Source organism: Rhinolophus sinicus, linkage group LG02 (assembly GCF_036562045.2).
Source record: "Rhinolophus sinicus isolate RSC01 linkage group LG02, ASM3656204v1, whole genome shotgun sequence".
NCBI lineage: Eukaryota > Metazoa > Chordata > Mammalia > Chiroptera > Rhinolophidae > Rhinolophus > Rhinolophus sinicus.
Window position 1 is genome coordinate 139,305,766 of NC_133752.1, and position 12,256 is coordinate 139,318,021.

Here is a 12,256-nt window from a genome sequence, read left to right on the forward strand (position 1 = left end):
TCAGTTACCTGCCCTGTCAGTGTCTCCCATGCAACAGAACCTGCAAACAAAAACACAGGTAGGTGTTTCACTCTACACGTATGTAACTTAGTATAATCACTTAACAGGAATGCTAAAAGAACAGCAGCAACAAACAAAAATAATGGATGATAAAGCATTCTGACATCAAGAATTTAATTTCCTACAAATCCCAACTGCACCAAAAGAGACCTGCTTTTGAACTGCCCATTAGAGGCCACCTAACAGGCTTTGAATAAGCCGTTTAACTGAAAGACTGGGTAGCACTCACAGGAAAAGACTGGAGAGGCAGGGCAGCTTGGCTGCGGGGACGGCTCTGCCACTCCCTCATGAGGTGGGGGGGGGAGGAACTGGGGGAGGAGTTGGCCATGGGCCAGGCTGCTGGACCTCAATGCATGTCTGTTTTCTCCCCTGCAAAACGGGGATGAGGGGGAAGGAATGAGTTAACACATATTAAGCTTTTTAGAGTAATGCCTGTCGCACGGTAAGGACTTTGTATGAATTTGCTATTATCACATAGACGTTCCCTCTTCTTTCAAAAAGGACAAAACTCCTAATTGGGATCATCTGACAAGAGTCCCAAACACAGTATACAATTCTTGAGAACTCATTTTGCAACATAAGAATATTTATCTAAATGAGTTATCAATCCGTGACACATTCTGAAGCCTAGGGCAGGAAACTAATTCCCTTTAAGGGATAAAAATTCCAAAACATCCCCCTGCACCTTGGGTGATAATAACCCAGGCTGAACTCCCAAATTAGATTCCTCTGGCTGTTTCAGTGAAAAAGGAACTCCACGGAGAGAGCCATCATTTTCTTTCATGTTTTCACGTGTGAGCAGCTACTGTACTTGAAATGCTTCCCCCAATGGATGTAGCCTTGCTCCTACTTCATCAGCGCCTCTAGGGGGCAGTGCAGCATAAAAACATTTGCCTACAGCAGGCTCAGAGGCCTAAGTGGTGAAGGTGGTGTTGCATGGAGAACCGCCACCGCTGCTGACCACCAAACATTCCCCAGCCAAGTGAGACAGGCACACTGACCAAAAACTACAAATACTTTGATGTTGAAAGTGGTCTGTTCTAAGGATGGGAGACCTCAGGGGCAAGAATGGGGGTGGAGGGAGAGGATTTCTAAGGAACCTACAATGTTCTATCGTGGTGGCAGCCACAGGGCGTCCACTATGTAATAATTCTTTAAACTGTTCACATGCCTTATATACTTCTGAATGTCTGTATATTTCACAATTAAAACAATTGTTTTAGGAATGTATTGCATGGGCAAACATTCAGCTAGGGTTCTTTTCCCCAGAGGATAAGGCAAAGGAAAAATGACATTTAGTAGGAAAAAAATGGGCCCCACTTGAACCTTGTAAAAGTTGTCACATTCTGGCGTGTGTCCCCATGTATCTGCAAAAGTTTACCCCACTCCTGTGATATGGCATATTATCGCAAATAAAAACACACAAACATCAACTAACAACATTAACTTTTAATAATGGAAACAAATTGCCATTCCAAAAACAATTTTAGGGAGGAAAATCTTCCCTATAAAAATAAACTTAAATTCATCAAAATTATAAATATTATAACTTTTTATGCCTGCGATTTAAAATGCTCCCCTGCAATACTTACTTACCCCTTCATTTAACATTGTTCCTGTACCATCATATATTGAAGAGAAAACAGTATTACAGCAAAGCTTAGATAGTTTAATTTAACATAACAATTTGTACAATGATTTTTCAAAATCTGCAGCCCGAGTGGCCCTTCTTCTTTTATACATTAACAATGCTGCTGCAGTAACCAGTGTTTGGGAGAGAACATCAGTCTTCAAGAACCACGAGCTGACAGAATTTCAGTACAGTAAGTTTTCCAAATTGCAACTTGTAGTGCGCACGACACTGAGCAAGGTTCTGGATAATACAGGTGAGGATGCCTATTTTAGACAATCTGCTTCAAGTAAAAAAAAAAAAAAAAAATTCACAGATACCCATCAGCTACTACTTTAGGTTCTAACAGTGTCTTAATCTGAGAAACAAACGCTTCACAAAATGTAAGCTCACTGGGATGGGTAATGAAAACAGCAGGTGGTTGATAACAGTATACTCAAACCCAAGCCATAGTATGAATAGTAAAACCAGTATAAAAACCATGAAGGCATTCCCTGAACAATAAAGGTAAAGTGTTGGATGACAATGACACTAAAACCTCATCAATGCACTAAAAAGAAGTTACATGCAAAATTAAACAAGATGTGCCATACATATTTTATAGCTAGTTTTACTTTTTTTTTTTCCAACTTTCCTTAAAAAGCTTAGGAAGATAGGATTGTCTCAGTCACGTGTGCGGCACAGCACAACCAACACTACATCTGCCTCCAGCAAGATGGGTGTTCTCTGACAAGTCAGAAGAGCCACCAAGAGAAATAAATGCAATAAAAGGCACAGTTCACTTAAAAGGCAAAGAACTGAAGCACCTTGGAATTTCACAAAGAATCCATTAGGTGTCACCAAAGTGTTAACAATTCCTTGGGAATTTAAACAAAACCAAAAAGAAAACATACCTAGACTAAAAATAGACTGCAAATCCCCCTCTAGAACCACAGCACACCTTTCCCATTGTTTCCAGATTAATTGCTGCATAAAATGAGGTTCTTCCACCTGCTTTAAGGCTTTCTATTGCACCTGCATTTCTTTGGTTGGTAGAAGATGCACTTTTGTTAAACTATTTCCATAAAGAGCCCCTCGATGGCGATGGCGGTCAGCTCGGGGCAGGCTTCCCTCCCTTTCTTGCTGCCCTCTGCCTCTCAGTCACGTCCTCTTTGGAACTGAGGACCTGACAGTATTAGGTCTTTAATCGATACTCCTGTTCTCCATTATGTAAGAACAGACTTCAATTTAAAAGCGAAGGGAGAGGGAAGGAGGAAGAAGGGAGGGAAAGGGAAGGAAAAAGGAGGGAAAAGGAGGGAGTGATTGTCACGAAGGTGTACTGTGAGCGCTTTACTTGACCAATCTCCCAGCTAACAATCAGGGGGAAACAGCTGCCCCAACACAAGCTCCTTTTCAGCTTTGAAAACAACCTGGGGTAAAGCTGTAATTTAACAGGAGTTAGCAAATGGTCACTGCCCCACCAGAGAGGCTGCACTAATTGACCTTCCACTGTGAGAAGGAGAGATCCGGGGGCTGGTCCCCGCAAGGCAGCTCCAGCTCTCTGCCCTCTGCCGAGGTCTGGAAGACCCACCTGCCTGAATGCTGATTTCAGGTCAGCTGCAGTTACAAGTTCCCCTTTTTGGTCTAGCTCCTACTTTCTTTGGCTCTGTTCCCACACTTGACTCACCAAGAAAATAAACAATCCTACAATGGTTCTAACATCTCAAAACTGAATGCTTTTAACTCCTTTACAAGCTAATACACCTTTCTCTTTCAGTTATCAACTCTTGGCCCAAACCGCCCTCCCGCAGCTCCCACCCCCACTCAAGCCTTCTTCCAAACTTGCTCTGTACTTTCTTTATCAACCTCCTCCAAAATCCTTCACAAATTCCTCAGAGTTCCTAGCTTCCTGTGCCTTTCAATTTACATGGATGTTTCCTCTGATATTTAAAAAAAAAAAAAAAAAAGACGCATAAAAAAACAGATAGTTTCAACATAGGACAATTATTCAGATAGATTCCTTGTTAAGCTGTAAAAAAGAAAAGTCATTTGCACATCCCTAAAGCTTAACATCATCACATAATTAAAATAACCAAAGGAAATCTGTAAAAACCCAGAGTCCATGCTTCAAAGCAGTCTCCAATGCTCGCGATGCGACCAGATTCACAGCTTGCTGGGAGGTAACACTGCAGTGCTGTAACAGAACAAGCTTGCACCACCCCTTACAGAGGGTGTCGAAGGTACAGGATGCTGCGTGACCACGTTTGGGGAACTACATCTAGAGACAAAAAGGGGAAGACCCTCGCATCACAGGGCCAGAGAACAGCCCTCCGGGAAGTGACCCTCGCTGCTGGTCTGTACATGGGTCCTGCACCGTCCCTCAGTGACAGGGAGCCCCGCTTTAATCCGGTTTCCACACCTCGCTGAGGGCTTCTTCCAGCTTCTGCTTGTAGGCCGCGTAACGCCTCTTCAGGTTCTGCAGCTGCTCATCTTCTTCCTTGTCCAAGATACGCAAGAAATTCTGTAGTTCTGGAAGGCTGAAGGCTTCCCACTGTGAGAGGGTGCAGGAAGAAGAATGCCAGGTGTTTAATTCCCGCAAGACTTAGGCATGCCAGCCAGGAGCGCATGGAGGTGTGGCTGCCCTCCCCGGGGCACTGGCAGCCCAGTGCCTCCGAAGCCATGTGTGTAAGAGCTGAGCTGTGTTACCAGCTCCAACACCCCCTTCACTCCCACTCCGACCTCGGCTCCCTCCAATAGCCTTCGGCTCCCTCCCTCGCACTGTCCTCCAAAACGGCGCTCACGAAGGTCAGGCCTTCCAGCAGACACATTCCCTGCTGACTGACCCCCAGAAGCATTAGAAACATTCCGTCTTAAAACACTCTCTTCCCTCTACTTGGAGACCTCACTGTCACTCGTTTTCTTTCTCACTTCCCATAATAAATTTCATCACATCCTAAATAGTTCTCCAATCTGCCTGCTTTTCTCCATCTCTCCTGCCCCTCGTGCCAGCCACCACCATCTCCTCCCCTGGGATGGCCTCCCTGCTCCACTCTTATGCTCCCCGAGCTATTCCCCGAAACAGCCACCCTGAACACAGATGCCTCTCCCGCTATCCACGATTTCACTCTCCAGGGTTTCAGGTACCCATGGTCAACCGTGGTCCAAAAACATTAAATGGAAAATTCCAGAGATAAACAATTCCTAAGTTTTAAATGGTGCACCATTTTGAGTCAGGTGCAATCTTGAGCCATCCACTCTACCTTGCGCAGGACAGGCGTCACCCACTTTGCCCAGGTCTCCCTGCTGCAGAGGCTCCCCGCCCATTGGTCACTTAGCAGACATCTCGATTTTCAGAATGACTCTCCCTGTATCACATGCTTGTGTTCAAGTCATCCTTATTTTACTTCCTAATGGCGCCAAAGCACCCGCAAAGTGCATCCTTTCAGTGAAAAGGTACGTATGTATAGGAAAAAACAGTATACGTAGGGTTCAGTACCATCCATGGTTTCAGGCATCTACTGGGGATCTTAAAACGTGTCCCCCACGGATTAGGAGGGACTGCTGTACTCTTCGTAAAATGCAAATCTGGTCATACCCCTCCCCTGCTTCGGTCCCTTCAATGGCTTCCCTTGGCTGTTTCTGCCAAGTGTGAAAGACCCTAACGTCTCTCACAGTCCTGTCTCCCCCTCACCGACGACCCCAAGTGGCTGTGCACATGTCCCCCTCCTCCACTTTGCCTGGCAAACTCCTCCACCTTCCAGTCTCAGCGTAAGAAGCCTTTTGTGCCTTCTCCCCCTCCCTTCCCAGGTAAGCCTATTAGGAAGGATTAAGTCTGTTGGAAAGCCCTCACTGAGCACTGGTAACCCTGATCACAAAAGGTATCAAAATTATTCTAATGATTTGCTCTGTCTCTCTCCTGCCTACTCCTTACCTACACTGCATACTTCTCACTATTTGAGCTTTGTTTCTTGACCTTGAGACTGAGTTCTGTTTCCCTAAAAGCACCTGGTACTTACTTAGCAGGCACAAAATAAATGTGTGTGGGGTTTTCGTTGGTGTTGGGTTTTTTTGGGTGGGGGGGCTTGTATGTTTGGGGTTTGGGTTTTCTTTTTAATATAAGAGCAGTAGATATCAAGAAGGGTATTCGGCATCACTCAGCCTCTACGTCCTCTCCTCCCAAAAGGGAGCCCTGGTGCCGGCCGAGAATCACCGCCACTGCCGGGAACTAGTCTGACGGAGAATTCCCAGGGGTCGGGTCAGGGAAAAATTTGGAGATAATCTAATACAAGTGAAGAGACAAGAGACAGAGTAAACCCACCAAGTGGGCTCAATGACAGACGAAAGCTTCCCGGAGGTGAATTTTGAGCTTGTTATTAAAGAAAATGAGAAACATGGACTAGGAGAGCAAAACTTTCTACATTGGGATATTCTGTTAATTTTTAAAAATTAACATTTTACTTTTCACATATATTCCCCAAAATAAAAGAAGTTCCTCCCACTCCCTGACATCTATGGAAAGTTTCTTCCTTCCATTCAGTTAACCTTAAAAAACGGAGAAACAAGAACACCATACAGAAGTCTAATAAAGCCATTTGGAACACTAATACAAAGCACGTTTACATATACATTTCTAATTTGTAACTTAAAACCACCTTTTAAAATCCTTAGTCCCACTTTCAGATTTTAAAACCGAGGACTGCAAACATTAGATTTACCCAAGGTCACACTCCTAATCCAACAAGAGGATAAGTAGGAAGCAGAGTCCTGGTTTCCTCACTTTTAACCTAGAAACCCTATTCTCACTACATCACAAAATGGACAATTCATACCATTTCCTGTTCCAGACAAAAGACTGAGACCCAGAGTTTGAGAAGTTTACTTAAGTGTCTTTTAAAGTTGATACTTGATCTAGGAGGACAGTCTAAATAAAGTGCTTTCTCCTTCACCTGAACTGGCCTAAATACAATGCTCCCTGCAGGGAAAATAGCAAATGATACTACATACATAAACACAATTTCTTAATCATCTGGGAAACAAGAAAAAAGATTCTACAAAGTTAAACGTCTCTCCTGGTAAAGACACTGAATTCCCTTTTACTCCACTTTAGAGCGAATTCGCCTGGAGACTTGTTAGTAGCAAACATATGGAGAGTGTCAACTTTCAAAGTTCAGCTGGATTAGAGGAATTTGGAGGTAGGAGGGATGAAAATGACTCTCTGGGTGGAGATCAAGTAAAAAAATTTATTTCCTCCCCCTATGAAAACTAAAGACCAATATAATGAGTGCTGTAAAATACTTATATTGTAGACTAACTTTGGGTTCATTTCTAACAATTCAAAAACACGCATAAAGCACCCTCCACAGGCCCACCTCTCCTCCTTCCATGACAGCAGGTGGGGCGGGAGGGGGGGGTGGAGAAGGGGAGAGGTAGAGAGAGAGAGAGACTCACCCCGCCCCTTCCTTTCCAGTGGTAAAGTCACTAGATTAGAGCAATAAAACAGGGCCAGCTGCTCTGTATAGTTTAAAGCAATAATGTACAATCACTTACCTCTCCAATTTCATGTTCCCGGAGAACAAAACTCAGCGTGTCTGTTCTAGGCCCTGCTACCAAACGCAGGTAGAGGGGATGTTCCCGGTCAGAGAGCTTGCAGGCGTAGACTGGGAAAGAAACAAGGAGCACATCAGACAGAGGACTGCGCCACTCCCGGACCACACTCCCCCCTTTCCGTCCTCCTTCAGATCAGGCAACAGTCCATGTTAGGCCAGCCCACGGGTCACCACCCTCCTCATCTTATTACCAGTAGCCCAGAGGGGATAAAGTCTATACTATCCTCATTCTAGCTGCAGAATATAAACTGTGCCTTGATCCAAAAGGAAATAGTTTCCAGGAATGAGTTGAAATGGGTATTAGTCCCCAGATGGGCTTATAATTAATTCTGCACCTCCTTTTAGAAAGCAAGATTACAAACTTCAAAAAGGATCTGCAACCCCCTTAAAAACAATAAAAATACACCATCCAAAGAACATGAAATCAGAGCTCTAGGAGCAAATCTCTCTGCAGGTTAATTTAGAATTAGCAGCCACAGACAAACTAAGCCATCAGATTACAAATTCTGGTGCTACAAGCACAGCTCTATGTGTCTCATGCTACACACACACACACACACACACACACACACACACACACACACACACGGTACTGCGATTGCCTGTCGTGTTGAAAGATCTGCCAGCCATGAGGGCATTATTTCGATAGGATGCTATTCCTGTCAGATTGTACAGCTGAAGTCCAGGTGAGCAGGCAAAGAAGCTGATAAGATAAAAATGCCGCCTGAGCTTATCTGCATTATTTTGGCACTTCTGGGTACAGCTGCATTAAAGGTGCTCATTTCCCTACAGCTATAAACTTGTTTCCATTGCTGAGCTGGTGGCCTCAGCGGTAGGAACCCTCAGCCTGCTCACCTCTGCATTCTGCAGGGCCCAGCCCATGGCATGTGTTAGATCATGTACGCACACTCCGCAAGTAGCTGGGTTTCATCCGCACACAACTGAGGGCATTCCTATCATGTCAGATTAGTCTATGTTCTTCTAGAGCTGCTTGAAGGCTTTACTCAGAAAAACTAGAGAAAAGTGTAAATCATTGATTGTTCACACACACACCACTTTCAAATTAGCGCTTAGTGAATCACTGTGGTCTACCACTGGTATCAATTTCTGCTCGAGTACCTAACCTGAAATATCTTACTCTGTTTCACGCAGTCATTTAATATTCTCTTCCTGTCAGCTAAATATGGGTATTAAGTAAAGACAGGGAGCCCCCAGATCACAATGTTATTCACCCACTGTATGTGCCTGGGGTGGGAGGGGCGGTGCTGGGTGCCAAAATGCTCCAGTGTAATGGCCGGTGAGACAAGCTAAGGAACCAGAACAGCCTGGAGCTGGGCCATTTACGTCACTAAGTCTGAAATGTGTGCTAACACACACGGGCCTCCCCATCCTCAAGATCGCAGAGAACACACGTCCACCAGGCCACTCCAAATTCAGATGTACATCAAACGTGGGGTGTACCGTGTTTCCCCGAAAATAAGACCCAGCCGGACCATCAGCTCTAATGCATCTTTTGGAGCAAAAATTAATATAAGACCAGGTATTATATTATATTATACCCGGTATTATTATATTATATTGTACCTAGTCTTATATTATATTACACTATATTATACCCAGTATTATATATTATTATATATTATATTATATTATTACATTATACTATATTATATTATACCTAGTCTTATATTACATTATATTATACCCAGTATTATAGTATATTATTATATTATATTATAATATTATATTATAATATTATATTATACTATACTATATTATACTATATTATATTATGTTATATTATATGTATTATATTATAGTAAAATAAGACCGGGTCTTATAGTAATTTTTGCTCCAAAAGACGCATTAGAGCCGATGGTCTGGCTAGGTCTTATTTTCGGGGAAACATGGTACTACTGAAAACTTCAAGCACAGAGGCATTCTTTTTTGTCTTAAAGAACATTAACGTCAAAGATAAAATAAAATAAAAAGTCAAAGCTATCCCCCTGTGCACATCACAAAATGCTCCGTAAATCCCCCTCACACATGGATGCCCCCAGGTGCACAACTGCCCGACTCAAAAATAAGGGCAGCCAGGACGCATGAAGTACATGCCATGGTCACCCTGGTTTCCAGCATCTGTCCCTGCTCTGACGTAACTGACAGATACACGCACTAGTCTTCCTTCTGCTAATGAGGACAAAAAAAACCCCAAAACCCCTTAGTAAGAGCAGAGCCCGTTCTCAGTCTCAGCATGGCAGTGTACCTTGATCTTCCCTGTAGCAACGCTTGTAAAGTGCAAACTTGGCAGGGCTCTCGGTCACGAGGAACTTTTTGAGCAGGGCCTCGATCACCTCCCCAACAGTGTTGGTGCTACTGATGTGAAGAGTGTTCATACAGCCATTGCTACTGGGAGCAGGTTTCCCGGAGTTCGGGGACGTCTGTGGAGACCTGCAGAGTTCCATCTGTACTTTAATGAAGCCAGTGTAAATCCCATTGGAATTCTGGAGCGGGAAGAAAGCGCACAGTTAGCTGGGGCGATGGATGGGGAGCAGCACAGCAAAACAAACCAAGGAAGGGAGACCCTCTTTGTCTTGTTCGTGCCTTTTACAGCTCTGTGGCTCAACTTCACTCGACATGGCCCCCAAGGGAATGACCTCAGAAGGAGGTCAACGCACCGCAGCAAAGCGCTTCCAGAGGCCAAGTCTGTAGGGCAGATGTGGCCACAGAAACCGTGGGTGACTGAAGGCCCCGACTCCCGCCTCTGAAGCTGCACGCGAAAGGTCAGGGCCCACTGGAGCCGGGGCTAGCCCAACCTGCAGCTTATTAAAGCTCGGGGGTGGGTCTAGGCTCACTGCTCAAAGGAAATGACATCTGCAACCGATGACCAGCTATTCCCCACACACAAAAAAGGTCACAATTAGGACTTTGAAATACCTAAGTCAACAAGCAGTGGGCAGTAAGAAAACAAGCTATTTTTGATCCTATTGCCTATTATGATATGTCGTAAATGACCAATTTTGCTTTACAAAACTCCTTTATAAAACACAAATCCCGTATCACACGGGACACATGACAATGCATTTCAGGAACCTCAAACAGCAATGTAGTATTTTTAAAGCAAATTCAAGCTACAGTGTGAAGTACAGATATTATAAGCACTTCCTGTCCTTTTTGTTTTAACATAGTATTTATGTCTCCTTCTATATATACATATATTTTACCAGCTTTAGTGAGGTATAATTTTTATACAAAAGAAAACCCCACACATATTTAATAGACACCATTTGATGAATTTTAGCACCTAATTTATGGTAGAATTACTATTTCCTAGTTGCCAAAAACAATAACAATGGTCCTGTCTTCATTTTTTCTTTTTACATTCAGTATATTTCGAAAAAAAATTATTGCAACGTTTTATTTCAATAAATCCTAAGGTGCTATATATAAATGACACAGTTAAAGTGGGACATTTGAAACCTCCTTTATGGTCCCTTATATTTCTTTCTTTCCACAAGATCAGTTTACAACACTAATTCACTTGTTCAGGCTTGTGGAACACCACTTCAAATGTTTTATCTTTGAAACATGGAAACTTGCATTTGTTTTCATCTCCACGGTTGCGGGGGGGGGTGGCAATTTTCTTTGATGAAAACTGCTTGAAAAGGAGAAATATCACTGCTGGAATAATGAAGACTAATCTTGGTGTTCATCTGCCACTCTCCCCTTTTTGGCAGCCCCGCTAAGGAGGGATCCTTTATCACCAGGGTTTATATTTAAAAGCTCCTCCTCCAGGGTCACAGAATTCAGCAGGGCCTGTTCTAAACAGGCCACCCTGTCCTTTGCTGAACTCTGTCAGTTCACAGTCAATAGATGGAGAGGCAGGGGTCCAAGAGCCCTGAAAAGTGGCACCAAGGGATGGCAGGTGCCTGGAGGAAAGTCACCAAATGGGTGGGCGAGGCAGACGCCAGCCCAGTTTAAAGGAACATGAATCCTCTAGCTTTGTTGTCAGCTCTCCTTCTGTTGTCCCCAAGCCCTCTCTTATACCCTTCACTCCCCACTGAGCTCCACACAGTGTTGGTACAGCGCTGCGGAAGCCTGAAGCAACAATGTGTAGGAAGCTGAATACTATGTACTTGTCCAACTGACAAAAGTCCTAGCTCAGCTCTATCCCCATCCATGGGCACAAAATCCCCTACCTGACACTTCGAAATTAGTTACACAAGATAGAACGTATCTAAGGCCTTGTTAGAATCTGAGGTACCGCTCATATGTTAAGCCAGCAATGATTACCCTCAATGCTAAAAATCCTTTGGGGGAGCCAGGGTTCCACAAAATATTCTTTTAAAATAAAATTTAACTTCATTTAACTGATGTTGAGATAAAGCTAGTTCAAAATACAGCTTTAATCTGAAAGATGCAGAAACATGCCATTTTTCTGTCCTACATATCTTGTTCATTAAACTTCTAAAAGTGTGATTCAGAGATTTTTAGAACATACAGATAGAGTGTAGTACCAACAACTTATATTTCTCTTTTGACATCTGTCAACTTAAAGAGTGTTATGGGTGCTTACCAAGGTCATCTTCAACTTGTCTGTGACTGCTAAATTGTATTTATGAACTTTCTCTTTGATTTCCTCTTTGCTGAGGTAATTGTGGGTTTCCTTCTCTTTCTCCACATCCTAGAAGAAAAACAAGCCATGCCACGTGAGCAATCATAGGAAAAATGCAGATAATGCAGAATTCTTGACACCCAAGACCACTATGCCCAACTATGGAGCACTTCACCTTGAAACTCTCTCTCTCTCTCTCTTTATCTCTCTCTCTTTATCTCTCTCTCTTTATCTCTCTCTCTCTCTCACACACAAACAAATTCACCCCCTCACTTTCAAATTCTCCAGTCACATCCACTAATTCTGATTCTCAGTCCTTCAGACTACAGTGTTCCTGAGAAACATATCAAATAAAACTAATTTGTC

At 43.4% G+C, this 12,256-nt stretch overlaps 1 protein-coding gene across 1 annotated transcript in view; it reads right to left on the reverse strand.

Moving 5' to 3' along the window:
• Positions 1–1,489: 1,489 nt before the first annotated feature.
• RASSF3 (Ras association domain family member 3) overlaps positions 1,490–12,256 on the reverse strand; it is a 68,663-nt gene continuing 57,896 nt past the window's right edge. The window contains exons 2-5 of the mRNA XM_019732455.2: positions 11,852–11,959; positions 9,542–9,779; positions 7,217–7,326; positions 1,490–4,220 (exon numbers count right to left, since the gene is read on the reverse strand). Of these exons, the coding sequence (XP_019588014.1) occupies positions 4,071–4,220; positions 7,217–7,326; positions 9,542–9,779; positions 11,852–11,959 (606 nt within the window). The 3' untranslated portion in view covers positions 1,490–4,070. The remainder of the gene's footprint in view (positions 4,221–7,216; positions 7,327–9,541; positions 9,780–11,851; positions 11,960–12,256) is intronic.